Below are 22,357 nucleotides of genomic sequence, written 5' to 3' on the forward strand. Positions count from 1 at the left end.
ATAAAGTTTAATTATGTCCCGTCCCTTCTTTAACGCTGGGGCGAAGTTGAAACAGCCGGGAGCGGATGTATGTAGTTTATGCTTCATGAGGGTCCATTCGCCCGTAAGGGCACAAAATGCAGCTTTCGCCGTCGAGTACGGACCCCGGACATGTCACCAGTCATGCTCTTAAAAGAGTTAATAAAGAGTTAATTTTGAAGCACAAAGTGGTGATAATTTACCTCCATGCAATTTCCACGGAGTATTAGCCAAAAATATGAATGTTGAGCCAAAAGTAAGTCACTGCATGTACGGCAATCAATGAGAACCTAAATGTACAGTAACCTGAGACAAAATGAAAGGGTAGCCTTAAAAAGGCTGTTTGTGCCAACAAAAGGCCTGCCGTTCAAGCCGTCTAACCGTGCAAGGGGCTCACGCACCCTAGCACACCATCCTCGTCGACCCGAAGCCTACTTTGTAGGGCCACTCCCCTCGGCTTTAGTCAGGACTTCGGCAGCTGGTCCGCAGCACAAGTTCCGATCGTTTTTTCGCCGTCGCCAGTCTTCAAATCTTCTGCCGATGCCATGTGTCTTCTCACGACGTACACGTAAGGGGATATTATTCGTAAATATTTTATATACTTTGTCCATTTCAAAAATATCTATCAGCTTATCAATCACATGCTATCTGCGATAGCAATAATGAATTGGTGATGATAACGTGAAAAGGCATAAAAATATCTGTATATGTTGCGATTCATATCAAAATATCCGCCCCGAGGCCATTGGGCGGGATCCGAGGGATGGATATTCCGATCCGAACCGCAACATTTGTCAGATATTTTTCTTGCACATTCTGCCATATTATTTTATATTTAAAATGGAAATTAAAGTCATTTCATCCATAATATAACTACTTTTTTACACCAAAGTATCCATCGAAATTTACCTGTAACGTTCAATTTTTTAAAAAGAGTGGGACAGTCCTTTTATATTGAAGCAAGGTTTATATTTATCCTAAACATTTTCCAATATTAATTGTTAGTCAATTCAATCTTTTGATATAGTCAAATCATCTCAACTTGAAAATGAAAATATGAGCATAATGCCGCTTTAAATGCAGTCTCAGAATGTGACAGGCTTATCATTGCATTTATGTAACTGACTCAATAAAACAAAGTCTTCATTTTTGCAAAGATTCGGTCTTATATCATTGCTTCCGATTAATGTCGCCTTTTAAAAACCTCTGTTTGGTCATCACCAGTTTGGAAGTTTTCAGAACTAGCGTTAAGAGTACTTTGGAACAAATCAAGCATCCTCATTACTGTGGTACAAACATCTCAAATGCAAAATTCATTTTCTTACCTCCTTCCTTAACGTTGCCTAACATGGTTGTTATAAGGATATTTGAAAAAAAATTAAATAGGGTGACGCGTTTTTATATTATTAGTTTTATAATAAGTAATGGTACATTAGTGACAAACAAACAAAAACAACATATTCATATTAAAATGTCACATCGTGTGATTACATAAAACAATATTTATTAAAAAAATGACAGAGGGCCTCATGGGAAATTAGAATCGTCATTAATTTTGATGTTGTAACATTAGGTTAATCCGATATTCTACGTCTAGTTAATAATAATTACGCCAACCTAAATCAGATACTGTTCTAAACGTAATAAAAAGAAATAATGACCATATTAGTCTCCATTATAATAACTTACCTACAAACCTACATTAAATACCATATTCTATAATGGGCTATATATCTGTTTACCTTTGTTCTCTGAAGAACGTGAAACGAAATACGAGAAACATAATTGGAAAGTTAAAAGAACGCTCTCTTGATTATATAATAAATTCCTTAATTTCTCATCTGCCGCTATCTCGCGAGACACAGAAACAAAAGAAGCGAAACTGTATTCTCGGTTCGGTTTTATTGAACCTTTCTCTAATTCGCAAAACTGAATAATTTAAACCAATTCTTATTTACTTTATATGTATAAACCTTCTAATCTAATAAGACAAAACGCAATTTTAACGCATTAAACATATTTATTTTAATTGCATGCACTTAGGATGTCGAAAAGTATTCGATAAAGCTATCTTGATATCAGATATCACTGTTTTCTATCGCGTAAGGTAACAACCTTTCAAAGAGCATACTGATATATTGACAAACGATAAGAAAAAAATATTATTAAGCAATTAAAGATGTTAAAACTTGTTATACATTTATTGTATGAAGCAGATCTTACAATCTATTTAGAGCATACGACACAAGCTAATTCACGTCCGTTGACATACGGTGGACAAGGAAGTGAGCCGCAGTGACCTTCAACCAGATGGAAAACATGTTGATCGTCATTACTTGCACCATGATCGAGAAAGTCTGGTTCTTTATCTAAACAGACATATTCATATGCGAAATACAGGGTTGTTGAAGCACCTACAAGGTAACCGTTATATTCTAAAGTCCACCCTGGGTAGCAGTTTTTACGGGCTGGTATCATCAGAGTCGTAGACTTATCAGATCTGCATACAGCACAGGGCATGTCCTGTTGATTAATAGCATATTTGAAAAAAGGACTAGATGGTATGTCAGTCTCTGTACCATATACTGAAGCCCTCAAATTCTGTATCCCGTCTACATAGTTTAACCATGTCGGATCAGAAGGCAAACAAATATTATTTGCTCCACTTCCTTTGTGTTTGTAATGTTTTCCAGCAGTATATCCTAAAATTATAAAGCATATGAAAAGTTTGAGGCCAGACAGAGTTCAGTATATTTGTAACATGTACATTAATATACAAATGTTATCAGGATGGTTGCATTTCAATGAACAAAGCAATATATAATGTCAAAATATGTAAACAAAATTCAACGAGGAACGGCGGCATTTTCAACAAAACCATAAAACGGAGCCAAGAAACCAAGCTGGGCACAACACAAAAAACAGGACAGGGCACAAGGGCGAAGCATTGGGGTGCATCTTATTTATCAACAATTATTTCTTTGTGTGTTTGTTTGTTTGTTTGTTTTGGTTTAACAGCGTTGCACATTGCTTTTCATACCGCGAAAAAACTTAATATACAACTTGACTTGTTTTAGTTTTAGATGGAACTCACTCTAGTGTATTGACTCAATACAACGATGTGCAAGATCAAGAAGTAAATATATGACAATAAAATATTCATTGCTTGCTATAAAAATGGAACATCATCTCCTGTTAAAAGGGGAAATCTAGAACTTAAGTATATCCAATGGACCTTTCCAGTGTTTACAGATTTATGTAAATTGGCAAACTTATTGGTTCACCGACATGTGTATCGGTTAAAATGATATGTTGGTTCCCGGTAACACATGTGTTGGTTTAACTCCCATATGAGGACGATACTGAACGATAAGTTTTACAATTTCGAGTTCTTTTTTTCTCATCCGCGTAAGCTATATGCAGTCCTTTTTCGAATATTTGATTGATATAGAGAGAAATGCGAATTGACTTGTAGCTATACACCGTCAAAGTCTCTCGTTCCAATGAGCTTGCGTGACAGTTAAGTGGGTATATAGAATTATAAACTGAGGCCCGTGTATGTTGTTAGTAAAAATTTGTAATGAAAATAAATGAATAAATGAATGAATGAATGAACGAACGAATGAATGAGAAATGAATGAATGAATGAATGAATGAATGAATGAATGAATGAATGAATGAATGAATGAATGAATGAATGAATGAACGAATGAATGAATGAATGTAGAAAATATAGAAAATGTTATGTTAAAGGAACTCACTAAATGATACAACAGTATTTGGTCATGTACAAAACATAATTTGCAGTGTTCACTTCTCAACACGAGACATACAATAACAAACATCATGTAACAACACAATTGATACGATTCTGCGACATCAACGTACCGTGATAAACCATCTCTGTGGTGTTTGGACAGCTTTTCTTTCCCCATCGGATATATACAGACCCTTGATGCACTTAAAACACATAAAGAATAGCATAATAAACAAGTGACAAAAAATTGGCATAAAATGTGTTTTTCCGCCATAATAACATACGTGAAGAAAGGACACAATAGTGTCAAAAAAATTATCAAATCAATCAGATTCTGATAAAATATGCGACTGACGATCATTCCACGGTAAACCAACTCAATATTGTTGATCGAAAAGTGCATTTCTTAGAAATTTATGTTGGTTTCCTGTAAAACATATGATACTTAAACTCCCATATGAGGACGCCATTTTCAGGAAATTGAAATGTAAATTTTTCAAATTTGTAAAAAATGAAGTATAATTGTTAAAAAATAGAAATGCTTTACGACCAATATTAAGTTCCTCGAAATATTTAGAAATTCATGTTCATCTATTGCCATTTGTTACAGCAGGATCTTTCAAATAGATTGGTTTGGAAACGAGCCATGTAAACCCTTTTCATTACAATTAAAGATGTCTCGGAATAACTTGGTACAGTTTTCAATATCCACATATTTTAAGTGTTCAAGAAAATGGTGAAAATTAAATACAAAAGCAAAAGTGAAAGTTCTAACAACATGATGTTCTTTAAACTTGTGAATTACAGAAAACAATGTTTTTAAAGCAATAATATGTTTTTAAAATAACATAGATAGCAGATTATTTGCAGACAAACGGCGCCCGTTTGAAAATGCACCAAATTAAACATCAAATATTTGTAAATAACATCAGCCGAGATATTTTTTTTCGTAAAATTGGTCCGAGTCCAGACCGTACTATTTGAAAGACTCTGGTTACAGTCTTTTTGGTGGGATCATTGTAGGTGTGTCAACATCTAACATTTCGATGACATAAATGTCTGAAAAATAGGCTCAGAACACTATTATCATACAGTTTCAAATGTTAATGATGTAAAACATTCACACAAACTTGTAACTTCTCTTGACATCAGCGACAAATAAAGATAATTATGACCAAAATTCACAGTGTGGTCCATATGTGGATATGTGTTCAATATCCAAACATAAAAATACGCTATGTACGGAAAATACTGTCTTCGCTTATTGCAAAATGCATTGATAATTAACAAACATCATAAAAAAACAACCAAAACAAACACGAAAGTTAAACATGTTCAAAAATTGTCTTCTGTATTTTATTTTAAACTTACTTGAAAAGATGGTTTTTCATATACAATCAATGTTAATGTTATTTTACTTTTTTAAGTATTGGCATATGCTTTTTAGAGTTATTGACATTTAATGTAATTTGTATGCACAAATATGTTTAATTATTACACAGTTATACGAACATTATCATTATTTTGTACATAATTTGAAACCGTACAGGAAAAATACATATTATAAAGAAACTTACAATCGATGATTGGCTGTGTCGATTTCAAATACTTAATATCGGCAAGAGCATTATCAAGTTGTTGACTAACATTGGCGTATTTGGAAACAACAGCACCGAGTTGTTGAGTGACGTTGGCTAACTCACTCCGGAGTCGAATCAGCTCTGTAGCCATATCAGCTTCGGAATGGAGAAGCAAACGTTTTTCTTTCCCTGATGCGATTGTATGTGTTACAAGCAATAACAGTATCATATAATTTCTATACTTTAAAACCACCATTTTATAAAAATCTTCTATTCCGCTTTCTTATCTTCCTTATAGGATATGCCTACTGATTAAAGTAAAGTAACTTGTAATCTAGATAAGGTTTAAAACAATGAAGATACTAATGAATGACACAGTTAGGCGACAATAAACTTCAGTTCCTTCAAGTTTGCTTTAAGATATAGTGTAAGTCAAACATTTTTAGACAAAGATGACATCAAAAAGCAGTTAATTTTGACATGTAGCAATTTTGAAATTTGTTATTAAACTTATTCTTCCTGTTTGATTTGTATAATCGATGTGATAGTCTGTAATGAACTTTCAAAAAAATATAAATAAATAGATATTTGACATGTTATGATTTCTGAAAGTTTTGTATCTACTTCATCCCAAACTTGCACTTACACATGAACATGCGCACACTTTCGTCTGCGCATACTGGTAAGCGCACACAGAATTGATAGCATTTGACTTTGAGGCACTACCCACAATCAGCCAAAGACAGACTTAACAACATCTTCAATTTTGCCTTTTTGGGCGTTCTTTAAGGTTTCTATTTTTATGCAATTGAAACATTGATGGGAAATCACGAATAAGTGTCTAAAACAAATCATTGTACAAATCAATGAATTTGAAAAAGGAAGAACAATCAATAAAAGGGAAATAACGTCATGTAAAACAACCCATCGCTCCTTCATGTGTTATTTTCCATTATTGATAATGGTATCCAACGACAATTTTGTTCAATACGATTATGCTTAAGATATTCAAACACACTTTTTTAGCTGTGTCAATTCAAAGGTTTAGATATACATGCATGTACATACTGAAGTTTTATATATTCTTAATGAAAAATATTCAATATTGCATTAGCAGGATAGTTACTCTTGTATTAACAAATGTATAGGGTTTTTTCTATTCCAGTAAACAAGCAAGTTGAAATATTACCATAAAAGTAAAATGACAAAGTACCTCATTTGACATTAGCATCGTCATTTGATGTTGTCCGATATTCTATGTCTAGTTAATAATTACGCCAACAAGATGTTTTCAAGAAATCTTTAAAAACATATTTTTTTCCTGAAAATTTATAGTAACTAACTGTGCTGTATTTGTCACTGTGAATTGGTGTGCTGTGAGAGATCTGGTACACATTTGAAATATTAAAGTCTATTTTTGAATCGCATTTCAATTGTTGATTACTGTTTTATCAAATTTGATTAAGATTTCAGTTGTCTTAACTTTATTTCTTTTTTTTATTTTCAATAGTTTTAATCTTTCTCTATATTTTATTTTCAAGTCTTAGATAATTCTTTATGTACATTTTTTTTGTATGATCGACTGAGTTTTAGACTTTAAGATTAATCATGGGGTGTTTTATATTTTGTAAATGTTTATGTGTGTTGTTATTATTATTATTATTACTTTTTGATTGTTTTTAAGTCATTGTTTATGTATATAAGTCCATTGTAAAGCGCCTTTGAACATTTTATTGAGAAGGGCACTATAAAAATGTGGTAGTTATTATTATTATTATTATTATTTATTGAGTCTTTCTGTAAGATGTGCGCACTGTTTCTCTGTCAAAACGTTATTTAAAATACCTAAATATTTCTCATTTAAAGCACAAGAATAGTTTTAGCTTTAAAGCCATACGGTACATTCCGTGGTATTAAATGTGTACATTTATAACTTCAGAAAAGGAAGCACTTAGTAATGATGAAAGTATATGAATCGTAGATATCAGACATCACATTTTTCTTTCGTGTTGGTAACAACTTTACTAAGAACATACTGACAAACGACAAGAAATATATTAAACAATTTAATTAGATGTATAAAATCGATAGAAAACCAGTTATACATTTATTGTTTGAAACAGATCTTACAATCTATTTAGAGCATACGACACAAGCTAGTTCGCGCCCGTCGACATAGGGTGGACAAGGCAGTGATCCACAGTGACCTTCAACCAGATGGAAAACGATGCTCTCGTCACTTTTTGGACACACATGCACTCTAGACGTCGGGCTCTCGTCAATAACAAATCATTTTCATGATCCGTTTATAGTGGGGGTACTGCAGCACGACGAGGTTATTCTAATGAAATATTCTAACTGTCCCATGCCGGTTAGAGTTTTTACGGGCTGGTATCATCAGAGTCGTGGACCTTTCTGAACTGCATACAGCACAAGGCATGTCTTGTTGATTTATTACGTACTTGAAGAAAGGACTGGCTGGAATGTCAGTTTCTGTACCATAAACAGCTCCCCTGTATTCCTGATATCCATCTACATAGTTTAGCCAAGTTGGATCAGAGGGCAAACAAATGTTGTTTGTTCCACTTCCTATCTCTCCGTAATTTTTTCCAGCAGAATATCCTGAAATAAATTTGTAAAACATGTATGTACAAATGAAGACTTTACTGCTGTAAGAGGTGGGCTATGCAAAATTAATAACACAGTACAGAGCTTTTATCAAAATATGGACGATTGGTGTTTGAATGGACGTTTGCCATGACCGATTTTCGTAGATGTTTACAAACTTTTGATGATTCAAGCTTCGGGTGTCCGTGGTCCAGTAGTTAAGGTCGTTGACTTCAAACCTATTGCACCTCACTGCTGTGGGTTCGAGTCTCGTAAAGAACTTTGGATTTTTCATGTTAGGGAGCTATCCAGCTCGCTTACAGAATGTTGGTGGTTCTACAAAGGTCTCTCTCCAGCAGAAAATATGGTAAACAAGATCAACAAGGAAAGGCGGCGTTCAATGAACGCAACCCCCATACGACCCAGCAACAAGAACCAGTGGCAAGGAGCCCAGGCGGACCCAACAAAAGTCTCCTAAAGACCTCTGAGTGTTGGTGAAACGTAAAATTCAACACAAATTAATTTCAAAACATTGCACCTGAATTTGAGTTTTATTTTTCTTTTTAAAATAATTATTATATCAGTTACTTTATAAATGCGTACCATGGTAAACCATTTCCGTGCTGTTTGGACAGCTCGTCTTTCCCCATCGTACGTACACTGACCCTTGGTGTACTGAAATAATAAAACAAAATATTATTTATCCCCTACCCGTTTAATCTTTAGGTTTACCCTCCGTCCATTTGTCTGTCCGTCCGTCTCTTCGACTGTCCGTCAGACAGTCCGTTCGTCCACAAACTGGATCCCGTGAAAACGCAAAAAGTACTGAAAATAATTTTATGAAACTTAAAATATTGGTAGATAGCATCCTAAAGATTTACATGTCTTTTTATTTTCTTTCCATGTTGAAACTTGGTCGTATTGCATCAAATAGACATAAATATGGAAAATATAATACAAAAATCGAATCCCGTGATAACGCAAAAAGTACTTCATATTTTTTATGAAACTTGAAATAGGGATAAATGGTAGTCTAGAGATTATGCAAGCATTTTGTTTTTTCTTCCTTATGTTGAAATGTTTGGTCGGTATGGCAACAAATAGACTCAAAAAGTACTGAAAATATTTCTATGAAACTTGAAACATAGGTAAATGTTGTTGGAATTTCATGAAAAATTCTTGTTTCTGTATGGTTTCTTTATTTCTTAATGTATTTATTCACTATAAGTTTCTTATCATCACCTACATAAAATGTAGCATGGTTCATAATTCTAGCACCTATATTATCATAATTATTATCATTAAATTCAGTAATTTCATGCAAAAATGTTGTTTTTTTTTTCAACTTCTTTATTTCTTACTGTACCTTCTTTAAACTTCAAATATATATGTATCTAATTACACACATCATATGTGGCAATGTTTATTATTTCAGCACCTATATTATCAGATATATATCCTAAATTATAGATATTTGGCTTCCAGAGTTTCTTATTGCTGCATGGATCTACTTCTAATTTCAAATATATGTTCATTATCAACACCTACGCCATATGTGAGTAGATTTAAGTCTAATGTCTGGGTTTTCATGATTATTTTCATTTTTGACCTTGGAATCTATTTGATTTTTTTTTCACTTTTCTTCTTTGTTACTGTAAATGGTATTTAATTTTGACTTAAGACAGTTGTTCTTTGTCATCAAGCACATTATGTAAGAAATGTTAATAAGCCTAGCATCTTTATTGAAAGAGTTATCTCCTCTTTAGTTTAAGAACTTTTAATTTTAAAAATGTTATATTCGATTTATCGATAGGGTTTCTGTGAAAATTGCTTATGTAAAAGCAGAGTGATAGTTTTGCCAATGATGATAAAATCACAAAATCTTGACAAATTTCTCTGAGACAAGTGATCAAGAAGGAAAATAATAACAAAGAAGTGTGCTCATACGAGCATCTTATTATCAGAAATTTAAGAGAGAAAAATAATACGACAAAAGCATAATTTTGGTCTCCCAAATGGCGGCTTAAAGTTACTACGTCATTTTTATTTCCAGCTCAGGTATTATATATTTTAAATATTATGTATTGATTAATGTGTCAAATCGACCCGAAATGATTTTTCACGTTATCTGTATAAAAATTTCCGTTGCTTTTGATTACTGTTAAAACCAACCACCAAGAAAAATGTATTAAAACAGAACTTACAGTTAGTGCTTGAATATGTCGATTTCAATAATTTAATTTCGGCAAGAGCAGCACCAAGTTGTTGATTCAGGCTTGACTGGTTCGATTTCAAAGATTTAATTTCGGCACGAGATGTACCGAATTGTTGATAAATGCTGGACTGTGTCGATGTTAAAGAATTAATTTCAACAAGAGCATTGCCAAGTTGTTGAGTAACGTTGGCTAACTCACTCCGAAGTCGAATCAGCTCTGTAGCCATATCAGCTTCGGAATGGAGAAGCAAACGTTTTTCTTTCCCTGATGCGATTGATTGTGTCACAAGCAATAACAGTATCATATAATTTCCATATTTTTTAAAACCAGCATTTTTTCAAAACCTTCTTTTTCAAAACGTTGTTATCTTCTTTTCCTTAAAGGTTATTCCTCCTGATTAAAATAAAGTAAGTTGTTATCTCGATAAGGTTTAACAAAACGAAAGTGATTAAAGATCTCGTTGAAATGACACGACAAGGCGACGATAACCTTCAGATCCTACAAAATTTGAATATGCTTTTACATGTAGTAAAAGTGGAACATTTTGAAACAAAGATAACATCAAAATAGCACATAATCTTAACATGTATCAATTTTGAAATTTGTAATATAACTGTACGTATCAAATTCTTCCTGTTTATTTGTAAAATCGATGTGATTGTCTGTAAACGCAACTTTTAAAAAGAAATATTAAATAAAATTAATACCTATTATGACAAGTACTGAGGATGATTTCTTATAGTTTTGTATCTAACTTCAATTTCCAAATTACTTCGCAAACGTACAATATGTAAATAAGGACCACACTTTAGTACCGCGCAATACTGGCAAGAGTAGCACACAGAATTTGGATTACTTTTATACTTTTGCTTGCATTTAGTTTCTCTTTTTGTACAAATTAAAAGAATCCATAAACTGTAAGAAAAAATAAATAAAAAGGGAAATAACTACATGTAAAACAATTCATCGCTCCTACATGTGTTGTCATTATTGATAATGGTATCAGACAACGACTTTGTTCATTACGATTATGTTTAAGATACTCAAATACATTTTAAGGTGTTTCAGTTAAAGGTAGAAATAATCTATACAATGTCCGTAGATAGCTAAAATTAATGCTTTCCCAAGGACGCAGTGACTCTGAGGTTATTGACTATAACCTTAAAACTTTTGCCACCAATAATAAGAACTGTCGCAAATCTTTGCTCAGTCGGACAAGATTTCTATAAGTGGTTGTATAGTATAGATATTGAGAATTACCTCTTGACTTTTTATGGTCTGTTCCGATTCAAAGTAGCGTCCCAGGACCGGGAGTTTAATTGTTTGCGAGAAGGCAACATCTTTAATCACCAGAATGTCTACTGAAGATATGCTGGACTTGTTAACTAATAGAAGAGGAAATAAAGCTGTGAAGGCTAGCTTTTCGTTGTCCTAAAACGAAATGTTCCTTTAGCCCACAAGGTAAAAGCGCCCTAACGACTGGAACAAGGTGCGTCGGAATGAAGGAAACCACACGTAAACAAGATACCAGCATTTTTGTGAAATATCACTTGGTTAAAAAAGTACATTATAAGGTCAATTTCTCAACTTAGATTTGTCTCTAGCACTCGGTAAATACAATTTGACTGACAATAATTCACTTTTTTCGATGAATCAAAGTACTGAAGTACAGATCGTGGGCCGTAACTGAAATGTTTGCAATGTCTTATTTTCGCCGTTACGGAACGAAAAGATACGACAAGGTTTAAAAGTGCGAATATACGAAGTTTATGCAATGTACGAAACTTGTATCTGTACATTTTCGTGGCAAAAAAACAACAACAAAACAACAAAAATACGACATGACATAAATCAGTCACCATTCAGTGGCGTCAGTCTGATAAATATTTAATAGTTTCGATTCTTTTCTTGTGGTTTTGACTATTCATTTTACTTGGATAGACGGTGGTCGGTGACACAGTGTTACTTCGGAGTGTCCAAAAAACGACTCGACGGCCTTGGCATTGGTCTGCAATGGTCACAAAAATAAAACAGTAAATAGGTGCCTCTTGAGTCAACATGAATTTAAAGATCATTACCGCAGATACATTAAATAACTTAAGGACTCGGCCCGGTGAATTTTCGTATTATTTGTTCTAAAAGTAAATCAGTCACATTTGAGGTTTAATTCTGGATTCCACTGTTCTTGATGAATTATATACTGTCTTCAACTTTAAACATTAACTAAGTCCAATGAGGCCCAAATATAATAGGTTAGCCATCCCCTTTTTTTTCAGAAATCTTCATTTCTCTGCTGATACACTGTTTAAATTCACGCACTTTAAAAACTCCTGACTGCTGACAGGTAGTAACATCTTTAATCCTTACCGCCAACAAATGAGTTCCTATGGAGAATACACAAAAAACAACTTTTAAAGTCATTATATAACACACAAAAAATTACACACGTGCAATAAATAACACTTTAAATATGACCAATCTAACTAGAGATTACTTAAATTGGGCCACTTCAAATTTTTAAAGAACTACTTTCTAGACTACAACGGGTTGGGTCTAATTCCGTATCGGGTTGAGATCCTAAATGAATACCAAAATTTAAGTTTAAGCCAAAAATTTATACTCATTTCCTAGTAATTTAGTGTTATAAATTCCGAACATGTACATGCTGAACCTTTCCATATAGTTTGCACTTGACAGTACCGTCCATGAACTTGCTAAATGCAAACGTAGCCTGCAACATTTTTAAATTTTGTCGTGTCGGGCTTTCATTAGGGATTCTTATTTTCTCTATGTTATCGCCACATCAAGCGTTGTTTGTGCCGTTGGAGGCTGTAAAAATGTCGCCCCGTAACATTCAATCAGAGATCTTATATTTCCGATCCTTAAAGATCGTTCAGCACACAAATATTGTTGTGCTTGTTGGTAAATTTAGTTCATTCTATTCGGCTATTTTCTTAGTTGGGTGGTTCCAGTATTCCTGAAGTTGAATACTGTTGAATCACGCCTTTGGATATGTGGCATTGCTTTTTAAATTTGTCTTTTGACTGTTCTTTATCTGTGATTGGCAGGCTTCATAAGCTCTGTGATCCCCCTTTCAAAATTCTATTTTTATTTAGTTCCGCCCATTGCTTTCTCGTTTAAGGCACACACATTCTTTTACTTGACCATATGCCGCTTTTCATGGAATTGCACTTACGTGTCACATTGAAGGTTCCATGATAACCGCCATATGAACACATCGTCGGATGTTTCAAAATTCAAAATTGCACCAGTTCATGTCTGCTTAAGCCGGTGCTAGGGGGCGTGGACGTAAGTTTGCACTTGACAGTACCGTCCATGAACAGGCTTAATCAAACCGACCCTACAACATTTTTAATTTTGTCGTGTTGGGCTTTCTTTAGGGATTCTTATTTTCTCTATTTAATATTATCAAACGTTGTTCTTTTGAAAGAACTTTATGCATACATTCTGGACCGAATGCTTTAAAATTCCACTTTAATAACACAGAAATATATAACTTAGTATTAGAAAAACACTGAGAGAAATGGAATACAGCCGGAAAGTATTGTCGGGATAATAATATTTTGAATGATAAACGCCAATGACCAGCTGCTGTATACAGCTTCATGTACTAATGAACGATTTTTTAATCAGATATGTTCTGTCTATTAGATTTCAACGTCCTCTCAGGTACCTAAGTATTTTTTCTCTTGTGTGTCTTTCCTTATTTATATGAAACATTAAGATATTTCTGTGGTAAGATGGCACTGAATGTTCATTTTTTTAAATTTTAATTTACAAAAGCATACATTAACTGTTATGCTGATAATATACAGTTAATCGACGTGTTGGGTAACCTGTAAGCTTCCCATTTACTTAGTTTATAAATTGTTGCATTTCAATTATCAAAAGGAAAAACTCTTAAAAGCAATAAAAACAGATAAAATAGTACATATTCACTCACAATATTTTTTATTGGTATTCCATCTTCAACACTAATAAGATTGGCATAAATGACCCCAAAGGACCAGAAAGAATATGCATTTACTCTTATAGCCGAATTACATTCTAAGTTCCTTTGATATCCATATTACAATCATTCTCGAAAGAAGTCATAAAACATATGATAAAACGTATTATGCTAAAAGATGAAAATATGTGGCACTCAGTCGGACTTTCAAACTCATATTCTCTCTTTGTAAAGCACAGTTCTTTAATTACATAGTGTCATTTAAGAAGAATGATTTTTTATAATTGAGAAAGAACCATATAATATGGGACACTGAGAGGAATGCAGCTTGAACGGTCCATTCATCAGTTGTGTGTGCACTTCTTTTATTCAGATTAGACAATTTCTAAAAAGAATTCCTAGATTTTAGAAATAGAATCTCAATAAAGGTGTTTTAACCAAAGTGAGCATAGTATATTTTTTAAATTTTATAGCATTGGTCCCGAATAATTTAGCCTTAACATGGTCATGCATCGGCGTACATTGAAACAAAAATGAACGAACAAGATTTGTACATTAGATTAGTATAAATATAAAATAAATCCATTGCGCGAGGTGATTATTTATTACCTTTTTCCTTTTGGAATCATATTTATTTTAAGCCGTTTAATACATTGATTGTTATTAGGTATCTGAAATCATGACACTGCGGCGCAATTTGATTTTATTTTTCAGAAAAGTTAAAGGCCCATTAATGCATCAGAAATGCTATGATTTTCATTAAATCGTAAACTTTTTTAGTTTTGTATATTGTTACATGTTCCAAGCCATTCTCATTTGTCCATATACATGAAACTAACTTTTGCGTGGATTTTGTTATGTTGTACATTGGTATAATTATGTAAATTAGTATGTTGTATGGAAGGTCAAAAATACTATTTGTATACATGTTTGTTGACGCTTTATGAACACAAGACTTATTTATATGTTTGTTGTTATTCAGTTTGTGTTAAGGTTATTATGGTTTGCTGTATAATATAATTTGGCACATTTATATCGTATGACAAACATTATTCATCTTTGATAATTTGCTGCTATAATTATAACGAAATGAACAAGAGGTACTCTTTATATGTATTATTGTATATTGTACCACGATATTTTCATAATCGTCTTAGTCTCATTATTATCCGAATTTCTATTGTGGTATGTCATGAAACGTTGAATATAGAAGATAATAATATATGAGCTACATTATTAACCGTGTCAATAGAATTATAACTTAACCCAATAACACCTACAGTTAAATACAGTAATTCTATATATTATAAAGCCTAGCGCTAGGTCACTGGTTACATCTGAACGGTGAGAACAGAGATACGAGTAATATACGCATATATGGAAAGTGAAAGAAACTCTCTGCAATACGTTGCATTATAATCTAATATTATCATCTTTTCTTAAAGTTTCTCTCCATTCTGCCGCTTGTTTTGGTGTGACAAAGACAATAACGCACGAAGTGGTAATCTGGTTCGGGTTTTATAAAACCTTTCTTGTAAGATGTGCGCACTGTTTCCGCCGTGTCAAAACGTTGTTTAAAACTCACCTATATAGATTTCTCATTTAAAAGCACAAGAAATTAGTGTTAGCTTTAAATAAATACGCGTACTTCATCCCGCGTAGAAAATGTAAGTTATTATAACTATACAGAAAAGGAAGTACACTTAGTAAATGGATTAAAGGTAGATAAATGAATTGTAGATATACTTTTTTCTATCGCATTGGTAACACACCTATAACTAAGAACATAATTGACAAACTACCAAGACATATATTAAACAATCTTAAATTTAGAAGTTATAAAATCGATAGAAAAACTAGTTATACATTTATTTGTTTGAAACAGATCTTACAATCTATTTAGAGCATACGATACACAGGCGAATATACGCCCATCGACGATGGTGGACAAAGGAAGTGATCCAAGTGACCTTCACACAGATGGAAAACTGCTCATCCGAGATCATTTTTTTTGCACATGGGATCTAGAGTCGGGGCTCGCTCCTCTAAATCACTAACATCTTCTCAATATCCGTTAATTAGTGTGGGCTTGGCTGCGGCCACTAACGAGGTGAGCTCCATTCAATATTTGGCTATTTATGTCCATACCCGGTAGCAGTTTTTAACGATGCTTGGATATGAAGAAGTCGTTAGGACCTGTCGGAGAGTCTGCCTGCATACAGCATCAAGGCATGTCTTGTTGATTTACGCGCAATAACCTTCGTTAAGAAGGGCCTGGCTGGAATGTTCACGTTTTCTGTACATAAACAGCTCCCCTTCACTTCCGCATATCCATCTACATAGTTTAACCATGTCGGATCAGAAGGCAGACACATGTTATTTGCTCCACTTCCTCTCTCTCCGTAATTTTTTCCAGCAGAATATCCTGGAATTATTTTGTAATACATGTATGTTCAAATGACGTCTTTACTGCTGTAAAGGTGGCTATGAAATTAATAAACAAAGTACAAGCCTTATCAATAGACATGACGATTGTGTTTGAATGGACTGTTCATACCGATTTCGTAATGCTTACAAAATTTTGATGCATTCAACTTGGGTGTCCGTAGTCCAGTAGTTAAGGTCGTTGACTTCAAACCTATTGCACCTCACTGCTGTGGGTTCGAGTCTCGTAAAGAACTTTGAATTTTTCATGTTAGGGAGCTATCCAGCTCGCTTACAGAATGTTGGTGGTTCTACAAAGGTCTTTCTCCAGCAGGAAATATGATAAACAAGATCAACAAGGAAAGGCGGCGTTTCAAATGAACGCAACCCCCATAACGACCCCAGCACAAGAACCAGTGGCAAGGACCCAGGCGACCCAACAAAAGTCTATAGAAACCTCTGAGTGTTGTTTTGATACGTAAAATTCAATCACACAATTAATTTTCAAAACAGTGCACCTGAATTTGAGTTTTATTTTTTCATTTTAAAAATAATTATTATAATCCATCATTTTGCTTTATAAATTGCCGTACCATGTTATTTTCCTGAGTGGCACACGCATTTTTACCTGGGCCATATGCCGTTTTTACATGGAAATTGCCAAACTTAAAACTCATTTCGCTGTTGCTGATGGACATGCGTCCTTTCCCCAAACAATGTCGTAATGTTACAATGGGCTAGATACCCTAATCGGCTGAATGTAATATAAAGTACACAAAGTATATTATATTGAAAAAGGCACTCTACCACTCAGTTAAACATCTTTAAGGTTTACCGCCACACGTTCTAGCGTCCTTGTCGCTCGTCTACTTCGAACTGATAACCGTAAAACAGACACAATCAGATGATAGCTCACACAGATAACATGAATCCCGTGAAAACTGTGCATATATAGTACTAGAAAATAATTTTTATGAAACCTTAAAATATTGGTAGATAGAATCTAAATTTATGATCTGTTGGATGAATTTCTTTTACTTCCATGTTAGAGATACTATCTTGGGTCGTATGCAACTAAAGTAGACATATAAAGATATGGAAATATATATATACAAGTAAAACTCAAAGTGTCGTGATAACTATTAGCAAAATATGAGAGTGATATATGCATAATCTATCGACAGACATCGAAAATAGAATGGAATAGATGGTACGTCATAAGCAGATTATACAAGCAATTTTGGATTTTTTCTTATCGCATTAAATGTAAAGAAAATGTTTGGAGTCGGCTAGAGGTGCAATGAAATAGACTCAACTGAGGTAAATGACTATATAATATTTGTGAATAACAAGTGCTCAAAAAGTCACTCTCGAAAACAAATATCTGTACTATGAAAACTTTGAAAACATAGGTAAATGTTTGTTGGAATCTCATTGAAAAACTCTTGTTTCTGTATGGTTTCTCTGTATTTCTTAATTCTAATGTAATTACGTAATAAGCTTTCTTTTATCTATTACACTCTTAAATTTACGTTGTACCGCCCACACATTGGGATTATAGTTGCTTAAGTCAGCCTAATGGTCCACATTAATCTCAGACATTATACAATCATAATGTAAATTCATGTAATTGTCCTGCAATAAATGTATGATGTTGTTTTTACACACTTTCTTATATTTGTCTGTACTTGGTAAATGTCTTTCTGTTCTAAAATCCAAATATATATTGTTTTTCTAATTAACACACATTCAATTGGATGTAGGCAATGTTTTATTATTTCAGCAACTTAATATTTACCCTCACCAGCAAATACTGAGAGAGATAGAATATTTGACAATAGGCTCCACTTAAGTGTTCTCTATTGCTGTTGGCACCTCGGTATCTCACATTCTGATATTTTTTTTCTATAATTATCTCTATGTAGTCCCACTACTGGCCATAGAAGTAGAGGTGTAGAAATTATTGAGTATTCTAAGTTGGGTCTTGTAAGAGACTTATCACATGAATATCTTTCATTTTTTGACCTTGGTAACTCATATATGAGATTTTTTTTTCACTCTTATCTTCGCTTATGTACATGGTAGAAAGAAGGTATGTTATTTTGACTAGAGACAGTTGTTCCATTTATGATCATACTAAGTCATATACTCATTGTAAAGAATTGTATAATGTTATGCACAAACAAGCAATAGCATCTTCTTATTGAAAGAGGTATCTGCATCTTTATTTTACACGGAGAACTTTAATATTAAAACATGGATATTTCGATTTATCGAATGTAGTGCCGAGTTTCGTGATGAAAATTGCTTTATAGAAAATGCAAATGTGTGAGAGTTGCCATGATCTGATAAACACCAAAACTCCTTATGAGATTCAAATTTTTCTCTGATGTACGAGTGATGAAAGAAGGAACTAAGTAACAATAAGAAGGTGCTCACATCTTTATGACTATCTTGATTAATCAGAAAGTTATGAGAGAGATAAATAATGAAGAGAACGAACAAAAGGCATACTCTTTGGTCTCTGCCAAAGTTAGGAGCGAGCTTAAAGTTATCCACAAATCTTTTTTTCCCATCACTCCAGGTATCTATATAATTTTTTAAATACTTATTTGGTAATTAGTATTGAAGTGTCAAATCGAACTATCCGAAACTCGAAATTTTTTCAGCTGTGTGTCTGTATGAAAAAATCATTTCCGTTATGCTTTTTAGATTACTGAGTTAAAAACCACCGTGATCACCACATCAAATAGAAATAACTGTATTAAAACAGCCACTCTACAGTAGTGCTCTCGAATATGTCTGATTTTCTATATATATTGTAATTTCGGCAAGTAGCAGCAACAAGTTGTTGATTTAAGGCTTGAACTGGTTCGAAATTTGTTCAAATGATAATAATTTCGAGGCAACGGAGAATTACTTGAAGGTATTGATCTGATAAAATATTGCTTGATCTGTGTCGATGTTACAAGAATTAATTTCAACACGAGAGTCATTGCCAAGTTGTTTGAGTGACGTTGAGCTAATCTCACACTTCTCGAAGTCGAATCAGCAATTGTATGCCATGTATCAAATGCTCAGAATATGGCACGAAGCAAACGTTTTTTCCTTTCCCTGATACGATTGATTGTGTCACAGCACAAAATTGAAATTACAACGCAATAACAGTACGGCAGAATATTAAATATTCACACAGATATTAAATTAACACCAAGTCAAATTTTTATCAAAACCATTAACTTTTGCGCTCTCTAAAGTTCCGAGAAGAGTTATTCTCACTAATTATATACAATCAGAATATGTAACGTAATTAAGTTATGTTGCATCGATACCAGGAAGGTTTTCACAAAAACCGATGAAGATTCATTGGTTAAGAATTGACAACAGTTAGAGCGAGTAGTACCCTTGTCACAATCACTAAAAGCAATTTTATTGTTATTATTAAAGATTAAATATTTACCATAGTGATCTTTTAATGTAGTCGCTAAGTCGAACAATTTTTGAAACAAAGATAAGCATTCAAAATAAGCACATAATCTTAACATGTATAAATTTATTGTAAATTGTAGATCACTCAACTGTAACAATCAAATTCTTCCTGTTTATATTTTTTTTTTAATTTTTATTTTGTAATCGATCGTTAGATAGTCTGTAAAGAACTTTTAAAAGAATATAAATAAAATATATATTTGACAAGTACTGATTTCTTATAATTTGTATCTACTTCATCCTCAAAACTTGCACGTACATATGTAAATGCGCACACTTTCTTTCGCGCATACTGGTAAGCGCACACACAAAATTATAACATTTTACTTTGATGCACTACTCACTGTTAGTCATGAACCGACTCAATCAGCTCGAGCCTGCGGCATCTTCAATTTTGCCTTTTTTGGGCGTTCTTTAAGGTTTCTATTTTGTACAAATCAAAAAATCATAAAACTGTCACAAAAAAATCTATAAAAGGGGAAATAACTACATGTAAAACAATTCATCGCTCCTACATGTGTTGTCATTATTGATAATGGTATCAGAGAATGACTTTGTTCAATACGATTATATTTAAATATTCCTAATACAGACTCTTTATAAAAGGTTTATGTATATATCATTTACATTTGTACATTGCTGAAAGGGCTGTGAGTTATATGAAATATAATATTCAATCATTATTACTCTCTACTAAGAGAGAAAGTAACATAAACACGAGTATTAAAACAAATGCCTTGTGTTAGGTTTTCTTTCGTGATTATAGCTAAACAAGCTCAATGTCGAATATGAAGTAGCCAGTGACAGAAAGTATCAACAAGAATATATACAGTCACGAGATCAAAAATAATGTCCAGAAAGTTGAATGAACAACGATTTCATAAGAACAATTTTAGACACACGCTTTGAAGTTACAATCTGACATTTATTTATTTAACTTAAAGGGTTCATAATATCAAACATTGTTCTTTTAAAAGAAAGTTATGCATACATTCTGGACAGAATGCTTTTAAATTCCACTTTAATAACACAGAAATATACATGTATAACTTAGTATTAAATAAAGTTTCCTTTTAAAAGGAAATGCTTACTCAGTTGTGCCATCATCCCAACCCTTTAAAATTGTTTGTTTGTTTTTTTCAATTTATTATCACAATTTTTTTGAATTACGGTATTTGTATATCATAAAGGGTTTATTTAGTTTTTTTGTAAAACCAAATATTTTTGTCAAAAACGATTTTGAAATCTATTCTCTATTGTATAAAACTAAAAAAGAAAATAATCAATCGTAAAAATACTAACATTGACTCTCCCACGTGGAGATCTATCGGAAACCAGTGTGCACATTTCATTTCCACTTTTTTCGCAGAGAGAGTCATTCGTTCTGGCAGTTGCTAATTTCATTTATATAGCAGCTTTATAGACAAGTACATGCACTTAAAGACTTCGTTACGTGGTACCAATTAATAAGCATGTATCAACTATGTTACACCTAAAATATCTATGATCACAGATATACCGACAACACAGGATGCGATATCTATAGATCAGCACGTGGTAACGTTAATTATATGCATGGGCTATTTTTAGATTACCTCACAAAGACGTTGAATTGCGTTTAAATAAAAGACTCAGTAGATCTAAATATAACTCGAGCATGCACTAATATTCTGTGTGATTCGGTCATGATCTTTTGGTAAGCAGGACCGCCCTTTGGAGACGGAATACTACTACAGTAACAATTCGCTATTGTATAAAACTGATAGAGACAATCAAAGGGCTGCAAGCTCTGTGGTATTCTCTGATCCTTGCAATCTAAATCGTACTGTATAAGATTTTGTGAAAGGGCGACAGCAACTTCTCGAGCCTTTTAGTCGGACATAATAAAAGCCGATCATTCCGATCAGTATGAGGGTGCTTCATTATTAATTAAAAATGAAATGTCGCGATATATACAATGAATAGCGAACTGGAGAATTTCGCAATGCAAACATTTTCAAATGAAATAACGTTTTACGTCAATAAATCGCGCTCTTCGGGGTATTTTATTTATCATTTTGTAGTACACAGTGGGTTATTATGGTACATGTATCCGAAAGCTGAATAGAATGATGAGTTGATGACCTAAATATTCCGAAAATCTATTTATAGAGGGATGTACTCCTATCGGCAATTCCCGCGTCTCTCCTGGTCTATTTTGACCGGGATTTACTAGTGACCTGCGAATAGTACCACACGTTTATTGTCCGGTCTCTCCGGGTTTTGGAGTAGATGTTTGATATCGTTACAGAACAGA

General features: G+C 33.3%; 2 protein-coding genes across 2 annotated transcripts; both read right to left on the bottom strand.

Moving 5' to 3' along the window:
- Nucleotides 1–2,206: 2,206 nt before the first annotated feature.
- LOC132717399 (uncharacterized) lies at nucleotides 2,207–5,643 on the bottom strand. The gene is made up of 3 exons (XM_060700860.1): nucleotides 5,353–5,643; nucleotides 3,907–3,978; nucleotides 2,207–2,720 (listed from the first exon to the last, which is right to left on the bottom strand). The coding sequence occupies exons 1-3, from the start codon at nucleotides 5,609–5,611 to the stop codon at nucleotides 2,245–2,247; spliced, it is 807 nt and encodes a 268-aa protein (XP_060556843.1). The 5' UTR covers nucleotides 5,612–5,643; the 3' UTR covers nucleotides 2,207–2,244.
- A 2,053-nt stretch (nucleotides 5,644–7,696) lies between these two features.
- On the bottom strand, nucleotides 7,697–10,524 carry LOC132717397 (uncharacterized). The gene is made up of 3 exons (XM_060700858.1): nucleotides 10,167–10,524; nucleotides 8,566–8,637; nucleotides 7,697–7,977 (listed from the first exon to the last, which is right to left on the bottom strand). Exons 1-3 carry the CDS (start codon nucleotides 10,480–10,482, stop codon nucleotides 7,697–7,699), a joined length of 669 nt encoding a protein of 222 aa, XP_060556841.1. The 5' UTR covers nucleotides 10,483–10,524.
- Between the last annotated feature and the right edge of the window lie 11,833 nt (nucleotides 10,525–22,357).

Source organism: Ruditapes philippinarum, unplaced genomic scaffold (assembly GCF_026571515.1).
Source record: "Ruditapes philippinarum isolate M1 unplaced genomic scaffold, ASM2657151v2 ctg3435_1_1_1_1, whole genome shotgun sequence".
Classification (NCBI taxonomy): domain Eukaryota; kingdom Metazoa; phylum Mollusca; class Bivalvia; order Venerida; family Veneridae; genus Ruditapes; species Ruditapes philippinarum.